The sequence below is a fragment of the Lontra canadensis genome, unplaced genomic scaffold (genome assembly GCF_010015895.1).
Source record: "Lontra canadensis isolate GAN:19392208 unplaced genomic scaffold, GSC_riverotter_1.0 scaffold3, whole genome shotgun sequence".
Taxonomy (NCBI): Eukaryota; Metazoa; Chordata; class Mammalia; order Carnivora; family Mustelidae; genus Lontra; species Lontra canadensis.
Genome location: NW_022630997.1, coordinates 42,787,334 through 42,813,516, shown reverse-complemented (window position 1 = coordinate 42,813,516; position 26,183 = coordinate 42,787,334). Strand labels below are relative to the sequence as shown.

Genomic DNA, 26,183 nt, shown 5'->3' with positions numbered 1-26,183 from the left:
TGTAGGAATTCCACTTAGGAATGAAGCTTGAGAGAAAAGTTCTAAGAAAAAAGGCAATGGTTTGAATCTGGGCAGAAATCATTTACTATATCCTCAACTTATAGTTTGAGTTATTTTGAGTTGCATTGAGTCTTTGCAGTTTGATGTTTTGAGTCTAAGCATCAATAATGTATTATGTCCACAGATTAATTTTATTTTCTGGTGTTGGTTATTTACAGGAGTGGGAGGTTGACCACTTGATCCTCTCGTGCAGGGGTTGGCAAACAATGGCCTGAGACCAGTCCATTGCCTGTTTTTGTATAGCCTGCCAGCTAAAAATTCTTCTCATATTTTTGAACGGTTGTGGGGGGGGTAGTCAAAACAAGGATAATATTTTGTGTCATGTGAAAATTATATGAAGCTCAAATTTTAGTGTCCATAAAAATGTTTAATTGGAGCACAGCCATAGTCATTCATTACATTTTAGCTATGGTTGCTTTCACAGAAAACAAACCAGCAGAGGGTTGTTATAATTGTGATGTGAGGATGGCTTTCTAGGCAAGACACAACACGGAGAAGCCACGAAGAAAACGACTGACAGGCTTGATCTCCTGAAAATGTAAAACCTTCTGAACAAAGTGAAACACCATAAAACACGTCAGATGCTTAACAGACAAATGAGGGAGACGGAGGAGGAGGGTTAGCCACGGAACCAGAGTTCTGCCACAGGCATGCACACTGCCTCCCGGACCCAACCTTTCTTTCCTCTCAGTTCAGTCACTGAAAAGAACAGTAAAAACATCTGGGCTTTATGACCCAGGTCAAGGGTTCTGTCTTCCGCAGGAGGGTGTGTCCCTTCTCCCCACCCAGCTGGCTCTTGCCGCAGCTGTGCTCCACTAGAAATCTTCTAAAGAATCAAAGTACTTTATTTGGAATGTATATCCTTCCGGGGCGCCTGGATGGCTCGGTCATTAAGTGTCCTACTCTTCATTTTGGCTCAGATCATGATCTCAGGGTCCTAGGATGCGCCCCACATTGGGCTCCACACGCAGCGGGGAATCTGCTTGAGATTCTCTCAGCCTCGCCCTCCGCCCCTCCCCCGTTCATGCACGGTCTCAAGTGTGCATGCTCTCTCGCAAATAAATAAATCAATCTTAAAAAAAAAAAAGAATGTATATCCTTCCAGAAACATGCAACTATAGCATGAGGAGCACATCAAGGGAACAAAGCAGAACTACGACAATTTTACTGAAGCAATAAACTCTATTTCAGTCACTAAAACAGATTACGTCACTGCAGGAGGGAGGATGATCAACTTGTCCTGGTTTGCCTAGGACTGTCCTTGTGTTAGTACTGGTGATCCACATCCCAGGAATCCCCACCCCCAACCTGACTCTTCTCTCTCCGTCACCAGCACACCACACCGGGACAGTTGGTCGCCCCAGCACGAGAACAATCTTTGCCTCTAAACCAGCGGCTTAGATCTCAGGCTATGGATCCCCTTAAGAATCGGATGCAGGCTGTGAATCCCTTCCCTGGAAAAATATACAACTCACGGGTTCCCAAGATTTTGCTGTAGATTTCACATATAAAAAGCCCTCTTGAAAAAACAAGTCTGATATTTAGAGATATGTTTTCTAGAACTAAACCCAAGAAGAAATTCACCATGAGGTCCTTTTATTAAAGTATGAATGTGGACAGTATCTTCCACCACGCTTTATGAGACACAGAAAGTCTGGACCAGATGCTCTCATCCAGAGACCTTCATAAAGGCACAGAACACTTAAATTATCATGCAATGATTTCTTCCAGAAGATGAGAGGGTGTTGTCCAGCCACTGGGGTTTCTGTGTTTTTAAATTTTATTTTGAAAGAGAACGGGAAGAACCCGAACACACAGTTAACCTGTTCATCAGACCATCTTCCTCATCACACTTACAAAATTTGTTTGGTATCTGGCATGCTCCATACATAGCACTAATTCTTTAAATATATTATCTTTAATTCTTATAACAACCTGTGGGTTGTAAGGTAGGTGTTATTAACATTATTTGTCAACGTGACTCAACAAAAGTTGAGAGAGTTACGTAATTTGCCCAAGGTCCCCGCCGGCAGTGGAATTCCCGCACCCCCACCCACGGTTCAAACCCATGATTTTTCCATTACTAGTGATTTCTCAAAGTCTGGTTCAAGAACCACCTGTGCAGTTCCAGAATATAGCAGTTGGGTTACATCTGTTATTGATTCCTGCTGAATCTCATTGTATTTATAGTCCGATCCTTGGCAATTACAGATTTTGTGTGTTGACATGAAAACAAGCTGCTATAGATCTAAGAAGTGGGGAAACCAACGTTGACGCAATGTTGTAGGACACAAATATGCCTTCACTGTCAGAACAACCCATGGGCTGAAGTTCTCCAGGAATGACCTCCTAAAATAGTGCTCCATACCTTGACTGCACTTGGTAATCACCTGGGAAACATTAAAAGTACTGAGGTCTCCCACCCACGGAGATTTGGATTACATTGGTTTGGGCTGCCGGAGTTTCAAAAGCTCCCAGGTGCTTGCTAAGTGCAGGGCTCTCTGATTGAGAACTACAGTTTTAAATAGTGGCTAAGTACCTATCAAATAGAATTTTTTTCTTATAGACTAATTGTTGCTAAATTATTTCTTCTGACAAAGGATTCCAGGCTTCAAAGCAGATTTTTTTTTCTCTCTCTCTCAGAAGTGTGGTCTCGGGACCAGCAGCATCAGAATCACCCGGGAACTCTTAGAAATGCAAATTTTCTGGCTCCATCCCTGACCTCCTGTCCTACCCAATCAGAAACATGGGGGATGGTGGCGGGTGGGGGGAGGGTCGGGGCAGCAGTCTTTTTAAACAAGCCCACCGAATGATTCAAAGCATAGGGGAGTTTGAGAACTACTGTTTTACGCTTGATCTTAGCCAAAAGGCTGAGAAGGTATGAGAACCACTGTTTTAAAGAGAGAAGCACAAGAAGTGTATCACAAAGCGAGCTGCGAAAGGACAGAGACCCAGTTAATTATTAGGCATTATCTGTTCCAAGGACTGCTTGATTCACAGTCAACCTGAGAGGATATTTCGTACTGTTTGGCCACAGCTCCCAGGTTCTCGGCTCCACTGAGTTCCAAAGGTAATAAGGCTTAACCCCGTATTTCCTACATGTTTTTCAGGCCCCTCTTTACGGGCTCTGTTTTCAGAGTGGAGTTATTTGCCTTCCTGCGATGTCTGTTGACTATCCCCCATCCCCCACCCCTAACTGCTGACCCTGCTCAGGTAGAGGCTTACAACCAAATTTTGCTGAAATCTTTTCATGCTCTTTTGCTAGAGAAGGAAGAAGGTATGATTCTTGTTTTCCTAAAAAAATTCCTGGTTATGTCTTTGCCAAAGCACACACCTGAGTCTCTTACTGCCTCCAGGCAGGAAAACAGCTCCTGTGTTTATTCAATAGGCGAAGTGAATTAACCCCCTTCCTCCGCCATTGATACAGATTGGGTGAGCACAGTCCAGTGACAAGGCTGCCCTGCGTGTGTCCAACCCACCTTGGACAAGGAGGGGGCCAGTGGTCCAGGGGGTCCTAGCACAGACGACTTTTTACTCTAAGGGATCATCTCAAAGATGATGCAGCTTCTTTGTTCACCATAACTGTATGTGGTTAGAACGTGTGTCCTGTGAGACTTTTGGTTCTGCTGCAAGGATGACCCGTTGTCTCTGAATCACTTGTGGTTCGTCAGGAAGTGATGTCCCTAGCTCGAAGGTAGAAGGAGTGAGCCAGACAGAAGGGGTGAGTCCAGCAATTAAGCAGCTTTTTTGAGTCTCTCGCTCTCTTGTCGAAGCTGTGCTTTATCTGTTAAGTGTTTGGAGAAAATATTTCTCAAATGGCTTTCTGCTAAGCTAGCCTGACTCACCCTTTTCATCCAATCTCATGATGAAATATTTGATAAACTAAAGCATAAAATGAATGCTACGTGAAACTGGGTATCTTCGAAAACATGCTCGGCTGCCTTTAAAGTTTCCCCCACCTCCCAGCTGCGAGGTCCAGGGCCCCACTCTCTGCTGCCCTTCCAAGACTTCCGGTGCAGAAAAGGGAGACCTGACACCGGGACGACGCCTGGCAGCCATATGGGCACCCTGGTGCCCAGGTCCGCTCTTTACAACTCAGGCAAGGTAGAACTCCTTCCCGTTCACAACTGTACATCAGACGCCAGGCCTGAGGGACAGTGCGAGGCCTGCTCAGGGCCCGTCCCATGGTGGGCAGAGAGGGCTGGCAGCAAGCCCTCCCTACCCGCTGCAGGCCTGCCCTCTCTGACTGAGGCAGCGGCAGCAGGGACCGCCCTCCTGGGAGGGTCAGACACACTGAGGCACTTCAGAGATGGACAGAGCTGGAAAGAAGGTGTGAACTGCATGAGGGAGAAGGGAGACTCCATCTCCAAGCTTAGCACAGTGTGACTGAGAAAGCTGTTTCACCGGCTGGTGGAATTTCTCCGAATGTTCATCTCCAGGGTTAATCCCTAGGAACTCCTCCCAGAGACCCCCTCCTCTTCCCCTCCCCACCGCCAACCTCCACTCACCCCCTTCCTCAGAGTTGGCCTCACAACAAATTCATTAAAATGCCCCAGGGAACCAGGCTCCCTGGAGTAAATTTGTTAGAAAAAATACAGGAAGCTCAGTGAAATTTGTATTTCAGACAAACAAGCAATTTGTCAGCGTGAGGGAGGTCCAAATATTTCAAATATGTTAATAAGTTATTGGTTGTTTATTTGAAAATCAAATTTCACCGGGAGTCCTGTGCATGTATTTGTTGAGTCTGGCAGGCCGACTTAGGAGGGGGCTGACAGGGAGAAGAGCTTGACAGACTGGGCGCCCGCTCCAGCTGTCCGCAGTCCACCAGGAGAAGCCATGTGTGCACTCACCATATCGGCATCGGTACTGACAGACTCCATTTTTCCCTCCCAGCAGCTCCAGAAAGGAATCGAAGTAGCTGTTGACAGACTCAAAGCTGCCCCTGATGTGCCGAAGGCCCCAGTCTGAATAGGACTCCTCAGCCTCGGGGCTGCTGTCACTCTGAGCCAGGCCACCCTCCAGGCCGAGCCACAGGATCAAGAAGCCAGTGGCCAGCTTCATCCTGAAGCCAGGTAGGTACTGAGGTCTTCCCTCAAACCCCAGCCAGCGTCCCAGGAAGCCCAGGTCCGCGGCCTGCTGGCCAGATGTCAAGCAGGACTGGGAAGGGGATTATCTCAAACACTCAATCTGTGTGTTCCCCCGAGGTGGACTTTAAACACAGCTATGAAGGTTGGGATTAGATCAGGGCAATTAGAAAGGGCAAAGGCTAGGCTGTGGGAGGGCCTGTCTGAGGGGTGGCCAGTGAGCGAGAACACTTCAAAGTGGATTCCACAGGCCGGGAGCAGGGAGATGTTGGCCGCTTGCAGGAGGCATGAGCAGTGGAGCAACCGGAATTCTGCCCCCAACCGGAATTCTGCCCCCAATAAGGCTTGTTAACCTACTGATCAGCTTTGAGTTTGGTCCTTCAGGGCTTGCTAGCTGCTTGACACAAGAGCGTGTCCCCAGGTCTCTGCCACCCCGGAGTCAGTCACCTGTGCATGGTCTCTAGGGAGATTTGGCAGGATGTCCTGAGGGCTCAGGAAACCCCCAGTGACCGTGGGCTAACAGTGTCACCTGTACCAACGGTCAGTGTACTGTCAGCGTGCTCTGAGTGTGCATGAACTGGGCTTTCCGATTTGGGACCCCAGCTTCTGCCTTGGTCCCTTCTTGGCTCTTAGACTCCATCCTCAGAATCTGGCAGAGCTCCTAAGCGCAGCCGACCTGGTGCTGGGACATTTTTGCCTCTTTTCTTCCTGCAGGTTTTTTCCACTTGGGGTCTGAGGCCTACAGATTGCCCAGGGATGGTGTTGAGGGAACTCTGCTCTCCTGTTGTTTTTACTCGGAGCTGCTTAGAAGTTAGGGGGCTATCAGAAACAGTATTTGAAATTTTAGGCTTTAGGACCTTCGGCTGGGGTCCAGTGTTTGGCATTGCTTTCGTACTTTGCTTTTAGTCATAGGAAGAAATAAATTCCATCCATGAGAGATCACTAGTCTAGATAAATGATACCTTTAGGAACAGAATGAGTCATTCAGGTTCTCTCTCAGAAGTCTGGAAAATTCTGTAGGAAATAATGAATTACATTTATTTTAGATAAGAAATCTATTTGTCTAGACACTCCAACTCCAGAAAGGGCAATGGTTTAAAAAATACTTTCTATGAACAAAAATGCCACCAGTATTTTGAAGCACCTGCATTTTCCAAACCACTGTTTCACATCAATTCTGTGAAGCAGGGTGGACATCATTCCCATCTGCGAGATGACACACGTGAGCTAGAAAGGCCAAAGGACTCTGTCGGAAATGGACAGGTTGTTACTGGTAAAGGGGGGATCAGAATGAGGGTCAAATACATGATTTGTGGGGCCTGGTCAAAATGGAAGTGAGAAGCTGTTTTTCAAAAAGCAGGAAAGAAGTGCACCAAAGGAACTCAAATATAAAGCTTTTCCTTTTAAAAGGTCTTATTACTTGTAAAATATCCTGAGATAATACTGATAACTGAGTAACAATATAAACTTGCAAATTACAAAAATATTTTCAGAGTCATAATTTTGTATACCACAGAATATGCTGCTGTAATAATATGTGATGTCTTCACTGATCATAAGCTTTTTCTGACTTTTCTACAAATGTGTTTACTAGCTCATCAAGATTTACACTCCTTTTAACTTCATTTTCAATTCATATCATCGAAAGCAATCTCAGTTGCTCCTGGCAAATGCAAGCTTACAAATAATATCTGATAAGTTTTAATTTTAAGAAGGATCTTTGTGCTGATGCAACTGTTACTGGAACTAATAATAGTATTTTCCCCTATTTCTTGATATCATAAAATTTTTATTTTTGTGATAAAATATGCATAGTATTTGCCATTCTAACCATTTTAAAATGTAGCAATAAGCCCAATAAGTACATTCAGTGTTGTTCTGCTATTATCGCCGCCCATTTCCAGAACTTTTTCATCATCCTAAATTGAAACTCCATACATATTAAACAGTAATCCCCCATTGCACTCTTCCCCCAGCATCTGGCAACCACTATTCTACTTTCTGTCTGTAGTAATTTGCCTATTCTAGGCACCTCATAGAAGTGGAATCATACACTTGTCCTTTTATGTCTGCAGGTTTCACTTAACATAATGTTTTCAAGGTTCATCCATGTTATACTATCAATACCTCATTATTATGAATAATACTATTAGGAATATTGGTATAAACATACTTGTTCAAGTCTCTGCTTCCGATTCTTTGGGGAACATACCTACAACTGGATTTGCTAGATCATGTGGTAATTTTATGTTAAACTTTTCAAGGAACCATCAGACTATTTTCCACGGGGGCCGCACCATTTATATTCCCCCAGCTGTGCACACGGGTTCCAATTTCTCTCTTTCTTTCTTTCCTTTAACAGTAGCCACCCTACTGGGTGCAAGATAGCGTCTCAGTGTTCTAGATCTACATTCTCCAGTGATGAGTGATATTGAGCATCTTTTCATGTACTTATTGGTTATTTGTTTATCATCTTTGGAGAAATGTCTATTCAAGTCCCTCTTTGCCCAGTTCTTTTCCCCCGGCTTTACTGAGATAAAACTGATGTAATATTCTGTGAACTTAAGATGTAGATCATGTTGACTTGATACACTTAAATATCATGAAGTGATTACTGCAACAGCATTAATTAACCTCCCTCACCTTGCATAATTACAATGTCATCTTTGTGGTAAGAACAATTTAACACCAATTTTCTTAGCAACTTTCAAGTATGCAATACAATATTGTTAACTCTAGTCACTGCACTGTACATTATATCCCCAGAACTTTTGTCTTGTAATTAGATGCTTGTGCCCTTTTACAAATATCTCCCCAATTACTCCAACCCCTAACCTCTGGCAACCACTTCTCAACTCTATTTCTCTAAGTTCTGCTTTTTTTTGGAATCCACATAAAATATAGTGATACCACACAGTATTTGCCTTTCTCTGTCTGATTCATACCACTGAATGTAATGCCCTCAAGTTCCATCCATGCTGTCACAAATAGCAAGGTTTCATTTTTTCATGGTTGAGTAATATTCCTGTGTGTGTGTGTGTGTGTGTGTGTGTGTGTGTGTGTGTATGACATTTTCTTTATCCGTTCCCTGTAGACAGACACTTAGGTTGTTTCCAGACATTTGCTAGTGTGAATAATGCTACACTGAACATGGGAACGTAGATCTTTTCAAGATTCTCATTACATTTCCTTTGGATATATAACCCAGAAATGAAATTGCTGGATCATATGATAATTCCGTTTTTAATTTTTTGAGGAAACTCCATACTGTTTTCTTTTTTAGTTATTTTTAATTTATCTTTGGAGAGTGTGCACATGCATGAGCTGGGGGGTGGGGGCAAAAGGAGAGGAGAGAGAAAATCTTAAGCCGCCTCCACGCTCAATTTCATGATCCTGATATCATGATCTGAGCCAAAATCAAGAGTCAGACTAAGCCATGCAGGCCCCCCTCCATACTATTTTCCAGAGTGGCTGTAGCAATTTACATTCCCACCAACAGTGCACATTGGGTTCCCTTTTCTCTACATCCTGACTGGGGCACCTGGGTGGCTCAGTGGGTTAAAGCCTCTGCCTTTGGCTCAGGTCATGATCCCAAGATCCTGGCATCGAGCCCTGCATCGGGCTTTCTGCTAAAGCCTGCTTCCCCTCCTTCTCTCTCTGCCTGCCTCTCTGCCTGCTTGTGATCTCTGTCTGTCAAATAAATAAATAAATCTCTACATCCTCACCAACACATATCATTTCTTGTCTTTTTGGTAACAACCATTCCAAAAGGTGTGACGTGATTTGTTTTTCTGTGATGATTGCTTATGTTGAGTACCTTCTTGTGTACCTGTTGGTTACCTGGTGTCATACTTGGAAAATGTCTGTTCAGAACACTCAGCCCATTTTTTAATTGGATTGTTTGGTTTTTGCTATTGAGTTGTATGCTTTTGGATATTAACCTCTTATCAGGTATATGATTTGCAAATATTTTCTCCCATTCCATAGGTTTCTTTTTAATTTTTTGTTGGCTTCTTTTGTGGTACAGAAGCTTTATAGTTTGATATAGTCCCACTTTTTTATTTTTGTTGCTTTTGGTGTCAAATCCAAAAAAATAATCACCAAGGCCAATGTCAAGGAGCTTACTGCCTATGTTTTCTTCTAGAAGTTTTATGGTATCAGGTCTTACATTCAAATGTTTAATCTATTTTGAGTTGATTTTTGTGTATAGTGAGAGATAGTAGTAGTCCATTTTCATTCTTTCATGTGTGACTGTCTAGTGTTCCCAGACCCATTTATTGAAGAGACTGTCCTTTTCCTATTTTATATTTTTGGGTCCTTTGTTGTTAATTAATTGACCATATATGCCTGGGTTTATTTCTGGGCTCTCTGTTCTTTTCCATGGATCTGTGTGTCTACTTTTATGCCAATACCGTAATGTTTTAACTGCTGTAGCTTTGTAGTATAGTTTGCAGTCAGGAAGCTATGCCTCCAGCTCTGTTCTTTCTCAGGATTGCTTTGGTCATTCAGAATCTATTGTGGTTCCATACAAATTTAAGATTGTTCTATCTCTGTGAAAAAAAAACATTGGCATTTTGATGGGAATTACATTGAATCAATTAATGTTCTGGGGTATAATGGACATTTTAATATTCTTCCAATCCATGAACATAGGGTATCTTTCCACTGTGTCTTCTTCAATTACTTTCATTACCACATTATGGGTGTCAGTGTACAGAGAGTCCCTAACTTGCAATGGTTCAATTTATAATTTTGGGGGGCACCTTGTTGGCTTAGTTGGTTAAGCATCCAACTCTTGATTTTGGCTTAGGTCATGATCTCACAGTCGTGAGATGGAGCCACTGTGTGGGTCTCCATGCATAGTGTGGAGCTTGCTTAAGATTCTCTCTCCCTTTGCCCCTCCTCCTGCTCCCTCTCTTAATAAAAAAAAAAAAAAGTGGTGAAAGTAGGCATCCTTGGATTGTTTCTCATGTTAGTAGATAAGCTTTCAACTTTTCTCTGCTGAATATATTAGCTGTTGACTTGTCAAATATGGACTTTATTATGTTGAGGTATGTTCCCTCTATATCCATTTTATTGAGAGATTTTATCATAAGTGTTTATTGAATTTGGCCAAATGCTTTTTCTGCATTTGAGATGATCATATGATATTTACCCTTCATCATATTAATGTGGCATATCACACTGATTAATTTGAATATCAAACCAAACTTATATCCCTAGAATAAATCCCCCATGATGATGGTGTATGATCCTTTTAATGTATTCTTGAATTCAGTTTGCTAATAATTTGTTGAGGGTTTTTGCATCTATATTCATTGGGTATATTGGCCACTGCTGTTCTTTTCTTAGTGTTCTTGTCTAGATTTGACATCAGGATAATGCTGGCCTCATAAAATAGAGTTTGGACGTGTCTCTCCTCCTCTATTTTTTGGAAGAGTTTGAAAGGGATTTGTATTAATCCTTTAAATATTTGGTAGAATTCACCAGTGAAAGAATCTGATCTTGTTCTTTTGTTTGTTGCAAGATTTTTTATTGCTAATTCAATCTCCTTATTATAACTGGTTTGTTCAGATTTTCTATTACTTCTTGATTTGGTCTTGGTAGGTTGTATATTTTAGGAATTTATTCATTTCTTCTAGATGCCTAATTTGTTGGTGTACAATTATTCATAGTAGTCCCTTATGATCCTTTGTATTTCTGTGATATTGGCTATATCCTTTTTGTTCTCTTGGTCAGTCCAGCTAAAAGTTTTTCAGTTTTGTTTATCTTTTTAAAAAAACAGCTATCAATTTCAGCAATTTTTTTCCTTTCCTCTTTTTAGTCTCTAATTCATTTACTTCCATTCCGATCTTTATTTTCTTCCTTCTGCTAATCTTGGGCTTCATTTATTCTCCTTTTTCTAGTTCCTTGAGATATAAAGCTAGGTTGTTTATTTGAGACCTTCCTTGTTTCTTAATGTAGGCATTCATCACTGTGAACTTCCCTTTTGAATGGCTCTTGCTGCATCCCTTAAATTTCAGTATGTTATGTTTTGGTTTCATATGTCTCAAGCTATTTATTATTTCTCTTTTGTATATTCTTTGACCCATTGGATATTCAGTAGCATGTTTAATTTCCACATAGTTTTTTAAAAGATTTTATTTATTTATTCGACAGACAGAGATCACAAGTAGTCAGAGAGACAGGCAGAGAGGAGGAAGCAGGCTCCCCGATGAGCAGAGAACCTGATGCAGGGCTTGATCCCAGGACCCTGAGACCATGACCTGAGCTGAAGATAGAGGCTTTAACCCACTGAGCCACCCAGGCGCCCCCAGTTTCCACATATTTGTGATTTTTTTCCCTTATAATTTGTTTTTCTTCTTGTGATTGATTTCTAGTTTTCTACTGTTGTCATAAAGATTCTTGATATAATTTTAATCTTCTTAAGTTTATTAAGACTTGTTTTGTGGTTTAACATATTTCCTGGAGAATGTACCATGTACATTTGAGAAAAAAGTGTATTCTGGGGTTATTTTTGCATGGAATGTTCTAGATATGTATGTTAAGTCCATCTGGTTTAATGTGTTGTGTAAGGGTGAAGATCTCTTCAAATTAATACGAGTTTCTTTGGTGACCTATGAGCTTTACGAACTTAGATATTATCATCTCTATCCAGATTTGGGGAGTTCCTTTCCACTATTTTTTTAAATAAGCTTTCTGACTCTTTCCCCTCTCTTCTCTTTCTGGGACTCTAATAATTCACAAATTGTGTCTTTTGATGTTATCCCATAGATTAGGTTGACTTTCTCTATTTTTTTTTCCTCCTCTGGATTATTTCAAAAGTCCTATCTTCTAATTCACACTATTTAATTCACACTTTTGTTTGTTTGTTTTGTTTTGTTTTTTCCTGCTTGACCCATTTTGTTGTTAGTGTTCTCTATTGCATTTTTCATCTTACTCATGTATTCTCCAGCTACAGATTTTCTGTTTGGTTCTTTTTATGACTTCTGTCTCTCTTATACTTCCTATTTTGTCCCTGTATTTTTTCCGATTTCATTGAATTGTTTTTTGTGTGTGTGTTCTTATGTACCTTATTGAACAACCTTAAAACAGTTCTTTTGGTTTCTTTAATTTTTTTTTCTTTTTTAAAAAGATTATTTATTTATTAGAGAGAGAGAGAGCATGGGTACATACAAGCTGGGGTGGGGGGTGGTGAGGGGCAGAGAGAGCAAGAATCTGAAGAAGACTCTACCCTGAGCATGGAGCCTAATGTGGGGCTCAGTCTCATGACTCTGAGATCATGACCTGAGCCAAAATCTAGAGTGGGACACTCAACCGACTGAGCCACCCAGACACCCCTGATTTCTTTAAAAAACAAATCACAGATATCTATGTCTTTGAGGCTGGTTACTAGAAGATTTGTTTGAGTGTGGTCTAATTTTTTTTTTATTATTTAATTCCAGTATAGTTAACATACAGTGTTATATTAGTTTCAGGTGTACAATATAGTGATTCAAAAATTTCATACATCACCCAGTGCTCATCATAACAAGTGTACTTCTTAATCCCCTTCACCTATTTCATCCATCCTGGTACCCACCTCCCCTCTGGTAACCAGTAGTTTGTTCTCTATAGTTAAAAGTCTGTTTTTTGGGTTGTTTCTCTCTCTCTTTTTCCCTTTGCTGTTTGTTTTGTTTCTTAAATTCCACATATGAGTGAAATAATATATTTGTTTTTCTCTAGTTTATTTCACTTAATATTATACTTTCTAGCTCCATCCATGTCATTGCAAATGGCAAGATTTCATTCTTTTTATAGCTGAATAATATTCCAGTGTGTGTGTGTGTGTGTGTGTGTGTGTGTGTGTGTGTGTGTGTATGTGTGTATATATATATCACATCTTCTTTATCCATTCATCAATCTATGGACATGCACTGCTTCTGTATCCTGGCTATTGTAAATAATGCTGCTATAAACATAGGGTTGCATATATCTCTTTGAATTAGTGTTTTTGTATTCTTTGGGTAAATACCTAGTAGTGCAATTGCTGGATTATAGGGTCGTTATATTTTTAATTTTCTGAGGAATCTCCATACTGTTTTCCACAGACTCCGTACCAGTTTGCATTCCCACCAACAGTGCAAGAGGGTTCCGCTTTCTCAACATCATCACCAGCACCTTTATTTCTTGTGTTGTTGATTTTAGACATTCTGACAGGTGTGAGGTGATACCTATTATAGTTTTGTATTACCCTGATGATGAGTGATGTTGAGCATCTTTTGGTCTGTTGGCCATCTGGATGTCATTTTGGAAAAATGTCTGTTCACATCTTCTGCCCATATTTAATTGGATTATTTGTTTTCTGGGGGTGTTGAATTGTATGAGTTCTTTACATATTTTGGATACTAACCTTTATCAGGTATGTCCATTTATAAATATCTTCCTCCATTCTGTAGGTTGCCTTTAAGTTTTGTTGATTGTTTCCTTCATTGTGCAGAAGTTTTTTTTTTTATTTTAATGTAGTTCCAATAGTTTATTTGCACTTTTACTTCCCTTGCCTCAAGAGAAATATCTAGAAAATATTGCTATAGCTGATGTCAGAGAAATTACTGCCCGTGCTCTCTTCTAGGATTTTATGGTTTCAGGTCCCACATTTGGGTCTTTAATCTATTTTGAGTTTATTTCTGTGTATGATGTAAGGAAGTGGTTCAGTTTCATTCTTTTGACTGTTGCTGTCCAGTTTCCCCAACACTATTTGTTGATGAAACTGTCTTTTTCCCAATGCATATTCTGTCCTGCTTTGTTGTAGGTAAATTGATCATATAATTGTGGGTTTATTTCTTGGCTTTCTATTCTGTTCTATTGACCTATGTGTCTATTTTTGTGCTAGTACCATACTATTTTTATGACTACATCTTTGTAGTATAACTTGAAATCTAGGATTGTTGATACCTCCAGATTTGTTTTTCTTTTTCAAGATTGGTTTGGCTATTCAGGGTCTTTTGCAGTTGCATACAAATTTAAGGATTTACTTCTGTGAAAGATGTTGTTAGTATTTTGATAGGGATTATAATAAATCTGTAAATGCCTTTGTAGTATAGACATTTTAACAACATTCGTTCTTTCCATCCATGAGCATGGAATGTCTTTCCATTTCTTTGTGTTATCTTCAATTTCTTTCATCAGTGTTTTATAGTTTTCTGAGTACAGATCTTTCACCTCTTTGTTTTGGTTTATTCTTAAGTATCTTATTTTTTGGTGCAATTTTAAATTGGATTGTTCTCTTTTTCTTCTCTTTCATTATTAGTGTATAGAAATTCAACAGATTTCTGCACATTGATTTTGTGTCCTGCATCTGTACTGAGTTCATTAATCAGTTCTAGTAGACTTTTGGTTGAGTCTTTCAGGTTTTATATATATAGTGTCATATCATCTGCAAATAATAAAAATGTCACTTCTTCCTTTCCAATGTGGATTCCTTTTATTTCTTCTTGTTGTCTGATTGCTGTGGCTAGGACTTTCAGTACTATACTGAATAAAAGTGATGGGCGTAGACATCCTTGTCTTGTTTCTGACCTTAGGATGAAAGTTCTCAAGTTTCCCCCCATTGAGTATAATATTAGCTGTGGGTTTTTCATATGTGGCTTTATCATGTATGTTCCCTCTAAACCTATTTTGTTGAGGGCTTTTATCACAAATGGATGTTGTACGTCATCAAATGTGTTTCCTGCGTCTATTGAAATGATCATGTGTTTTTTATCTTTTCTCTTATTAATGTGCTGTATCATATTGATTTTGCAAATATCGAGCCACCCTTACATACAGGAATAAATCCCACTTGATCGTGGGGAATGAGTGTTTTTTAATGTATCTTTGGATTCCGTTTGTTAGTATTTTGTTGAAGATTTTTTCATCCTTGTTCATCAGAGATATTGGCCTGTAGTTCTCTTTTTTTGTGGGATCTTTATCTGGTTTTGGTATCGGGGTCATACTAGTCTCATCGAATGTATTTGAATTTTCCTTCTTCTATATTTTGGAATAGTTGGAGAGGAACAGGTATTAACTCTCCTTTAAATGTTTGGTAAAAGTCATCTGTGAAACGGTCTTGTCCTGGGCTTTTGTTGCCAGTTTTTTGATTACTGAAATTACTGATTCAATCTCCTTGCTGATAATCAATCTGTTCAAATATTCTATTTCTTTCTGCTTCAGTTTTAGTAGGTTATATATTTCTAGGAATTTATCCATTTCTGTTGGGTTGTCTAATTCGTTGACATAGAGTTTTTCATAATATTCTCTTAGAATTGTTTGCATTTCTGTAGTGTTTTTTGTTATTTCTCCTCTTTCATTTGCAATTTTGAGTCCCTTTTTTTTTAATGAGTTTGACTAGAGGTTTATTAACTTTGTTGATCTTTTAAAGAACCAGCTCCTAGTTTTATTGCTCTGTTCTATTGTTTTATTAGTTTCTCTCATTTATTTTCCTCTAATCTGTATTATTTCCTTCTTTCCGCTGGTTTGGGTTTTGTTTGGTTTCTTTTTCTCTTTCCTTTAGGTGTAAAGTTAGGCTGTTTACTTGAGATTTCTTCTTGAGGTAGGCCTATATTGCTATAAACTTCCTCAGAACCACTTTTGCTGCATCCTAAAGATTTTGGACCATTGTGTTTTCATTTAACTTGTTTCTGTGGATTTTCTGATTCCCTCCTTGATTGCTTGATTGACCCATTCATAGCTTAGAAACATGTTATTTAATTTCCATGTATTTGTGGCCTTTCCACATTTTTTCTTGTGGTTGATTTCTAGTTTCAGAGCATTGTGGTCAGAAAAGATGTATGTTATGACTTCAGTCTTTTTATTTATTTATTTATTTTTATTAATATATAATGTGTTATTGGGCGCCTGGGTGGCTTAGTGTGTTAAGCCTCTACCTTTGGCTCAGGTCGTGCTCTCAGGGTTCTGGGATCAAGCCCCACATTGGGCTCTCTGCTCAGCAGGGAGCCTGCTTCCCCCTCCCCTTCTGTCTGCCTCTGCCTGCTTGTAACCTCTGTGTCAAATAAATAAAATCTTTAAAATATAATATGTATATATATATATAATGAGTTACTTGTTTCAGGGGTACAGGAGACTTTAGTCTTTTTTAGTTTGTTGAGACATGTTTTGTGGCCTAATACGTGATCTATTCTGGAGAACATTCCATGTACAATTGAAAAGAATGTGTGTTCTGCTGTTTTAGGAGGGAGTGTTCTGAATATATCTGCTAAATCCATCTTGTCCAGTATGTCATTCAAAGCCACTGTTTCCTTTTTTTTTTTTTTTTAAGATTTTATTTATTTATTTGACAGACAGATCACAAGTAGGCAGAGGCAGGCAGAGAGAGAAAGAAGGGAAAGCAGGCTCCCCGCTGAGCAGAGAGCCCAATGCGGGGCTCGATCCCAGGACCCTGGGATCATGACCTGAGCCGAAGGCAGAGGCTTTAACCCACTGAGCCACCCAGGCGCCCCACACTGTTTCCTTTTTGATTTTCTGTTTGGTTGATCTGTCCATCAGTGTAAGTGACATGTCAAAGTCTCCTACTATTACTGTATTACTATCAATTAGTTCCATTATGTTTGTGATTAACTGTTATGTATTTGGGTGCATATGTATTTGCTATTGTTATATCTTTTTGTTGCATTGTCCCCATTTTTTTTTTTCCTCTGGGAAAACACTAGTCTCCTTTATTGAACATCCATGGGGGCACCTCAGCACTCATCAGGCAACTGGGGAAAGAGAAAACAGGCGGGAGCAGGGGGACCGGAAGATGCTCACCCTTCTTTCCAGTCCTTGAAGAATTTCTTGAAGATGGAGCTCTTGGTGCCTCTGCTTCCTGAAGCCTACTATTTATTCCATCTGTTGTATTTTTAATTTCATTTATTGAGTTCATCATTTCTGATATGTCATTTTTTTATCTCTTTGTCAAGGGTCTCACTCATGTCCCCCACCCTTTTCTGAAGTCTAGTGAGTATCTTTATAGTCATTACTTTATATCTTTATCAGTAGGTTACTCATTTCTGTTCACTTAGCTCTCCTGCTGTAATTTTGTCCTGTTCTTTCATATGGGACATATTCCTCTGTCTTGTCTGCCTTGTTGTGTCTATTTCTGTGTGTTAGGTAAGTCAGCTACATCTTCTGCTCTTGAAAGTGGTGGTTTTATGAAGAGATTCTGTAGTGTCCTTCACTCCAGTGTCACCTGTTTATCAGAAACTTGCTATTTCAGGAACATCTCTTATATGTGTTGTTTGAGTCCTATTTTGTCTGAGTCACTTTTCTTTTCAGTCCAGATGTCTACATTGACTCTGCCTATTGTTGGCGGTGCTTGCTCTCTGGTGTTAGGGAGACCCAAGCAGTCCAGCTCTGAGGGGGTGGCAGTGTTAGCATAATTTGTGCTGAACCACTAGTCCTAGGCTGGATTCCTCAAAGAGCAGTGGCTGGGCAAGGCACACATGGCATTAACAAAATGTGCACTTAACCCCGGGGCCAAGGCCAGCAGGCTTGGAGTGGGTGAGTCCTCAGGAGCTCTCATGGGCCAGTGCAACACAAGTAGGTTAGGCAGCAAGTGTCTGTACAGTGCTGTCTCCTTCAGGTGGCTCTTTGTTTATGCTGGGAGTGGTGGGGCAGGAAGGAAAATGGCTCTTGCCAGCTCCTTTGTTCCTGGAGAAGTCCCTCAGCATGCTCCAAATGCCATATAAACAGATCTCCGGGGTGCCTGGGTGGCTCAGTTGGTTGGGTGGCTGCCTTCAGCTCGGGTCGTGATCTCAGCATCCTGGGATCCTCCCACATGGGGCTCCCTGCTCTGCGGGGAGTCTGCTTCTCCCTCTGCCCCCCCTCCTTGTGCTCTCTCTCCCTCTCAAATGAATAAAATCTTTAATAAAGATAATAATAATAAATAAATAGATCTCCTTCCCATTTGTCCCAGGTCTTAGGCAAACCATTCCTTCTTCGTTGCTGCTCCATGGACTCTTGTCTCTTATGGGTGAGGACTCAGCTACCACTCATCTTGCTGGCTCCAGTGCTGAGTCATCTGACTTTTAAAGTTCCAGTCTCAGGATGCCTGGGTGGCTTAGTTGGTTAAGCAGCTGCCTTCGGCTCAGGTTGTGATCCCAGCGTCCTGGGATCAAGTACCACATCAGATTCCTTGCTCGGCGGGGAGCCTACTTCTCCCTCTGCCTCTGCTGCCACTCAGCCTGCCTGTGCACTCGCGCGCTCTCTCTCTCGCGCTCTCTCTCTCTCTCTCTGACAAATAAATAAAATCTTAAAAAAATAAGGTTCCAGCCTCCAAGTCCCGCTAGTTATGCAAACTCCTAGAATTCAGCCCCTCAGACATTATGAGGATTTGTCTTTCCCTGTTTTGTGTCAAAAGCTCCCTCCCTCCTAGAGCCAGCTCCTGACCACTGTTTCTGCCTTACCTAACCTCTTGGATGCAGCTTTTTTTCTCTACATTTGGTTATGGAGTTTGTTCTGCCCATCTTCGGATCATTTTCAGTTTATACACCCAGCTTGAGTGATATCTAGCTGTAAACATGGGTTGCTGTGTGCTTAGGGTCCTTATACTCAGCCATTTCCCCTAGGATTCTTGGTGAATGAAAGATTGTTGTGATCCTTTAGTGTTGTCATGTTTATTTGATTTTCATGTTCCTTAAGTCTTGTGTTGCTGTCTTCACATTTGAAGTAGGGGTCATTTAGGAAAGGAGGAACTTCTGTCATCCTTGCTAAGGATTCTAAGACTTTCTCAGATCTTCTATGCATATACCTGCTTCAATGCAGGTGAAGTTTATTCTTATTCTTTTTATTTAAATTTTATTTATTTTTTGAGAGAAAGAGCACAAGTGCAGCAGCAGGGGAGGAACAGAGGAAGAAAAGAGAGAGAATCCAAATCAGACTCCACACTCAGCTCAGCACAGAACCATCTGGAGCTCAATCTCATAACCATGAGATCATGACCTGAGCCAAAACCAAGAGTTGGACACTGAAACCCACTGAGCTGTCCAGGCACCCCTATTCTTTGGTATTCTTTTATTTTGGGTGCAATTTTAAATTGGGTTGTTTTCTTAATTTCTCTTTCTGCTGCATTAAGGTATATAGAAATGCAGCAGATTTCTCTGCATTGATTTTTGTATCCTGTGATCTTACTGAATTCATTAATCAGTTCTAGTAGTTTTTTGGTGGAATCTTAGGGTTTTGTACATATAGTATCATGTCATCTACAAATGATCAGTGCTTTACTTCTTTCTTACCAATTTGAATGCTTTTTCTTTTTGTTGTCTGATTGCTGTGGTTACGACTTTCAGTACTATTTTGAATAAAAGTGGTGAGAGTAGACACTCTTTTGTTCCTTATCTTAATGGAAAAGCTCAGTTTGTCCCCATTGATATGACAGTAGCTGTGGGTTTTTCATATATAGTTTTTTTTAAAATTTTATTTATTTGAGATTGAGAGAGAAAGAGAATAAGGATATGATGGGGGGAGTGATGGAGGGTGAGGGAGAAGCAGGCTCTCCACTGAGCAGGGAGCCTGACTCAGGGCTCAATCCCAGCGTCCTGACCTAGAGCCGAAGGCAGAAGCTTAGCCAACTGAGTCACCCAGGCACCCCTCATATATAGATTTTATTATCTGAGGTATATTCCTTCTGAACCTAATTTGTTGAAGCTATTTATTTACTTATTATTATTTTTTTTTTTAAGTAAGCCCTAAGCCCAGTGTGGGGTTTAAACTCACAGCTCCAAGATCAGGAGTCACATGCACCACTAACTGAACTGGCCAGGTGCCCCTATTGAGAGATTTTTATCATGAATGCTTGTTGTACTTTGTGAAATGCTTTTTCTGAATCTAGTGAAATGATCGTATAGTTTGTATCCTTTCTCTTATTGATGTAATGTGTCATGTTGATAGATTCACAAATATTGAACCACCCTTGTATATGGAATAAATTCCACTTGATTATGGTGAATGGTTCTTTTAAAGTACTTTTGGATTCAGTTTGCACATTTTGTTGAGGATTTTTGCATCTATGTTCACCAGAAATGTTGGCCTGCAGTTCTTTTTGCAGCTTTTTATGGTTTTGGTTCAGGGTAATGCTGGCCTCAGGATGAATTTGGTAAATAACATCTGCATATAGGGGCCTATATTGTTGATGGTAGCTTAAGTTTGAATCCTTTTTTGCTTCTTTCCCTCCGCATTTTAGGTATATGGTGTCATACTTTACATCTTTTTATTTTGTGAGCTTCTTGACTGATTTTTATAGGTATACTTATTTTTACTGGTTTATTAAAAAGAAAATTATTTTAGTGAAAGCTCATGCTGGGGTGGGGGAGGGACAATGGGAGAGGGAGAGAGGGAACCCCAAGTAGACTCCCTGCTGAGTGTGGAGCCTGACCTAGGGCTAATCCCATGACCCTGAGATCATGATCAGAGCTGAAATCAAGAGTCAGATGCTTAACTAACAGCCACCCAGGTGCCCCTATTTTTGCTGTGTTTATGCTCCCTACTTTTTATGCTCCCTACTTTTGTTACTCTTATTTATGGTCTTCCCTCTCCACTTAAAAAGTCCTCTCTAACATTTCTTGTAGGAATGGTTTAGTGGTCATGAATTCATTTGACGTTTGTTTGGAAACTCTTTATCTGTCCTTCTATTCTGAATGATAGCTTTGCTGGTTAGAGTATTCTTGGCTGCAGATTTTTTTCCTTTCAACACTTAGAATATGCCATTTGATTCTCTTCTGACCTGCAAAATTTATGGTGAAAAATCAGCTGATAGTCTAATGGGGTTACCCTTGTATATAACTGTTTTCTTTTCTCTTGCTGCTTTTAAAATTCTTTATCACTACTTTTTGCCATTTTAATTACTATGTGCTTTGTTAGACCTCCTTTGGTTGATTGATTTAGAGTGCACGAAGGGGGAGGAGATGGTATGGACTACAGAGGGTGAGGGAGGAGCATCTTAAGCAGGTTCCATGCCCCCGTGCCCACTGTGGTGGAGCCTGATGTGGAGCTTAATCTCATGATCCTGAGATCATGACCTGAGCCACAATCAAGAGTTCGATGCTTAACCAACTGAGCCACCCAGGTGCCCATCCTTTGGTTGATTTTGCTGGGGAATCTCTGCCTCTTGGATCTTACCTGGATTTAGTAGTTTTCACTTTTATTTCTTTGGATAAGTTTTCTGGCTCTTTTTCTCTCTCTTCTCTTTCTAGGATCTGTAGAATGCAAATGTTGTTAGGCTTGATGGAGTCACTGAGTTCCCTAAGTCTGTTCTATTTTGCATAATTTTTTTTCATTCAAGTTGATTACTTTCCTTTACTCTGTCCTCCAGGTTGCTGATCCATTCTTCTTCTTCCTCTAGTCTACCATTTATTCTGTCTAATTTCATTTATTGTGTTCTTCATCTCTGATTGATTCTTTTTTATCTCTTCATTAAGGACCTCACTGATGCCCTTCACTCTTTTCTCAAGTCCAATGAGTATCTTTATGATTATTTAAATTCTCCATCAGGTATATTATCTCTGTTTCACTTAAGTCTTTTGCTGTGGTTTTGTCCTATTCTTTAATTTGAGGCATATTCCCCTGTCTCCTCCTTTTGTTTACCTGTGTTTGTTTCTGTGTCATGTAAGTCAGATATGTCTCATGCTCTTAAAATGTGGGTTCTTATAAAGAAGAGATCCTCTAGTGTTGTGCAGTGAGGTGTCCCTGTTTACAGAAGTGTCTCCTCCTATGTGTGTTCAGTGCACCTTGCTGTTTGACCAACCTGCCTTTTCCTTCAGTCCAGTCATCTGCAGTGACTCTCTTTGCCTGTTGGTGAGCAGTGTTTTGTCCCTGTGGTATTAGTGGATCAGTCTGTGGCTGCCCTGGGCTTGAGTTGAGTCAGACTAGGAGTTTACCAGAGTTGCAATAGTACCAAATTGCAGGGTGCTCTCCCTGTGTTGTGCCCTGAGAAGCTTTGGTTGGTTTGGGACCTGCAGTCAGACCAGCCCCCTGCCCCCAGCCCACTGCCGAGGTCACAGTCAGGCTGGCTTGTGTGGATAAGCTTCCCTCTCCCCAGAGCAGGAGTCACTTCAGAGTGGTGGTGGCCCTGTCAGGGCTGCTTGTACACTTACCAGGTTTGTGGCCTCACTTGGAATGGACTCTGGCATAGAGCAGATTAGAGGGGGCAAATCCACAAATGTGGGGGGGCAGGACTTGGAGTTTTAGCAAGGTTTGTGCACAGGTCCCCTGGGAGGAGGGACTTTGCTGCTACCGGGACTGTGGTTCCACAAAGCATTTAGTTTGGGAAACACAATATTAGCAAAGTTTGCTCAGGACTTCTGGGGAAGGGGGCCCACAGTGCCGGGACTGAGGCAACCCTGGCTGGAGGGGCAGGTCTGCCAAAATTGGGGAAGCAGGGGAAGCAGAAGCAAATTCCTGTATGCTCAGGCATTTTTCAAACTGCTGCTTCTATGCTGTATCTCTGCAGGCTTTTTTTGGTGCTATCTCTTTAGCAGCAGGGACTTTGTTTCCTGTTGCCCTCCCAGCTGTCCCAGAGCCACGCCTGCTGATTTTTTAAATTCCAGGTTTTAAGTTCTGTTGGTTGTAAGAACCATTTGAAAAATTCTGTTTTCAAAGCCAAATGTTTTGGGGATTCTTCATCCTCATGCAGTCTTTCTGCTGTGATAGTCTGTTTCTCTCCCCTCTCAGCACTTGTGGGTCCACTCCTCCCACAGATAGTCCTGAGGTCTGTCTGGTTCCTCACCAGGTCTCCACCCTTCCTATTGTCTTTGATGTGGGCTCTTGTCTACATTTAGTTGTAGAGTTTGTTCTGCCAGTCTTCGGGTCATTTTCTGAGTTATTTACACTCATGTGAGAGTTATCTAGTTGTGTCCCTTGGACAAGGGGAGCTTAGCGTCTTCCTACTCTGCCATTTTCCCAGCAATCCCTTGGGAAACATTTTCAGTCAAAGAAGTGCTAGCAAGCATTTTGACCTTACTGTGGGATGGCATACTGATTTGGTTAGGGCATGGGGCTAGTTCAAGCTGGGTTACTTAATAAGCCTGTTTGCATCAGCTAGGGAGTCACTATGGGCCATTTTGCCTTGTTGAAGTTTTCATTGCCCAAGTCTATTGCCTAAAAGCTGCATCTGCATTTATTTCTGACATTAACTGAAATGCTTTAAAACTACTTTTACAATCAAGTATGAAATTTACTAGAAGTGTGTAGATACCCCTAATGAAATGAAGGAAGTTCCCCTCTACTTCTCATTTTAAAGTTTTTGTTTTTGTTTTTGTTTTAATATTTTATTCATTTATTTGACAGACAGAGATCACAAGTAGGCAGAGAGACAGGCAAAGAGAGAGGGGGAAGCAGTCTCCCTGCTGAGTAGGGAGCTCTATGTGGGGCTCCATGCAGGGCTCCATCCCAGGACCCTGGAATCATGACCTGAGCCGAAGGCAGAGGCTTTAACCCACTGAGCCACCCAGGTACCCCGTGTTTGTTTGTTTTAAATCAGGAATGTATGTCCTATACCTTTCCCCAACAATTAATATTATATTTTTTAAGACTGTATTTTGTTAATAGATTTTTAAATATTGGTCCCTACACTCTTGGGATAGATGATATCTAGTTAGGATATTTTTTATGTATAGTTGGCAGTGCCCAGTTGTTTGCTAATTTTTAAAACTTGTACTGAATAATAATTTACATACAATAAAATGTACATATTTTAAATACATTGTATAAGAGTTTTGACAAAGGAATACACCTGAGTAACTACCACGATGACAAGGAATGATTTCACCCCAAAATGTCCTTTGTGCTCTTTCTAGTCAACGCCTACCATACCCCTATTCCACTGTTGCCTCTCAGAAACAGTAATCTACTTTCTATCACTACAGATTATATACAATTGTAGGGGAAAAGCTTAATGAGAATATTTACTCTTTTGTATTTGGCTTCTTTAACTCAGCATGTTTCAGAGTTTGTTACATGTGGTTGTATATATCACAGATTTTATTGCTAAGAGGTATTCAATTAAATGGACATACCATGCTTTGTCCATTCTCCTATGGATGTATATCTGAGTCATTTCTAGATTTTAATTATCATGAAAAATGCTATGAACAGTCGTTTACAAGTAAGTTTTTGTAGGTGTGTTTTCAGTTATCTTGGATAAATACCAAGGAATGAAATTTATGAATTATATGCAAAGCATATTCTTAGATTTATAGGAAACTATGAAACTTTTTAACAAAGTATATGTACCATCTTGCATTTCCACCAGCAGTATATGAAAGTTCCAGTGGCTCTACATATTTATCAACACATGGTATTGTCAGCCCTTTAAAATCTTTTAAATTTATTTGGTATGTAGTGGTATCTTACTTAGCTCCAATTTGCATTTCTCTGATGACTAATGGCCTTAATTAAGTATCTTTTGATATGCTTTTGGGGCATTCATTTATCTTGTTTGGTGAAGTGATTGTGAAACTTTTGGCTTTTTTAAAAACTGGGCTATCTTCTTATTAATCTAGCTATAAGTCCTTTATCACGTACATCTTGCAAATATTTACTCCCAATCTGTGGCTTATCTTTTCATTTTCTTTAGTATATTTCAAAGAATAGAAGTATTAAATCTTAGTAAAATCAATCATTTTTTTCTTTTGTGGTTAATGCTTTTTATGCCCTAAGAAATTTTTGACAACACAAAGGTCACAAAGATTTACTCCTATATATTTTCCTAAATTTTTATAGTATTACCATTCACTTTCAAGTACATTATCTCTTTCAAGTTTTTGTGTGTATAGTGTGAGGTATCAGTTGAGGTTTGATAATGACACATGTGGTAGGTAGGAAAATGGATAGATACCCAGTTATTCCAATAATGTTTGTTGAAAATTCTGTACATTTCCTTTTGAATTACTTTGACTCCTTTGACAAGAATCAGTTGACTACATATGTTTATCTACTTCTGGACTTTGTATTTAGTTCTGTTGATCTATATGTCTATTCTTATAACAATACATACTATCTTAACTACTGTTTAATAAAACTTTAAATCAGGTCATGTAAAACTTCCAACTTTGTTCATTTTTTTCCCCAATTTTTTTTCTTCTACATTCTTCTCATATAAAGTTTAGAATGAGCTTGTCAATTTGGGAAAAAAAAAAAAAACAACTTACTTAGATTTTGACTTGGATTATGTTGAATTTGGGGATAATAATATTGAGTCATCTGAATCATAAATATGATCTGCATCTCCATTTCTTTAGGGTTTTCGAAATAGTGTTCAGTGATTTTTTATTTTATTTTATTTTTTAAGATTTTGTTTATTTGACAGAGAGAGTGTGATCACAAGTAGGCAAAGAGGCAGGCAGTGGGGGGGGGGGGAAGCAGGCTCCCCGCTGAGCAGAGAGCCCGATGTGGGGCTCGATCCCAGGACGCTGAGATCACGACCTGAGCCGAAGCAGAGGCCTAATCCCCTGAGCCACCCAGGTGCCCCTGTTCAGTGATTTTTTAAAAATATTTTTTCAATACAGAGCTAACACTCATATTTTGTTAGATTTAATTCTAAATTTAACACTTTTGGTCTAACATATATTTTAAATTCAATTTTTTAAAGGTTTTATTTATTTATTTATTTATTTGACAGAGGGAAAGAGCACAAGCAGGCAGAGCAGCAGCAGGAGGGAGAAGCAGGCTCCCTGATGAGCAGAGAGCCTGATATGGGGCTCAATCTTAGGACCCTGGGATCAGGACCTGAGCTGAAGGCAGAGGCTTAACTGACTGAGCCACACAGGCACCCCTAAAATTCCATTTTAAATTGATTTTTATATATGGACTTGGTATTATTGTTAATCTGTAGTAGTTTTTAAAAAATGCTTATTTGAGAGAGAGAGAATGGGGATGGGGAAGAAGAGAGGGAGAGAGAATCCCAAGCAGACTCCACACTCAACCTGGAACCCAACACAGGGCTTGATCCCAGGTTGAGATCACAACCTGAACAGAAACCAAGAGTCAGACACTTAACCAACTCTGCCACCCAGGTGCCTCTGTACTCAT

General features: G+C 40.3%; 1 protein-coding gene across 3 annotated transcripts in view; it reads right to left on the bottom strand.

Annotated features, from left to right (window-relative positions):
* The window catches only part of PLA2G12B (phospholipase A2 group XIIB), a 24,007-nt gene extending 18,745 nt beyond the window's left edge, over positions 1-5,262 (bottom strand). For all 3 annotated transcript variants that reach the window (XM_032840683.1, XM_032840692.1, XM_032840701.1), the window contains exon 1: positions 4,911-5,262. In XM_032840683.1, the coding sequence (XP_032696574.1) occupies positions 4,911-5,121 (211 nt within the window). In that variant the 5' untranslated portion in view covers positions 5,122-5,262. The remainder of the gene's footprint in view (positions 1-4,910) is intronic.
* Between the last annotated feature and the right edge of the window lie 20,921 nt (positions 5,263-26,183).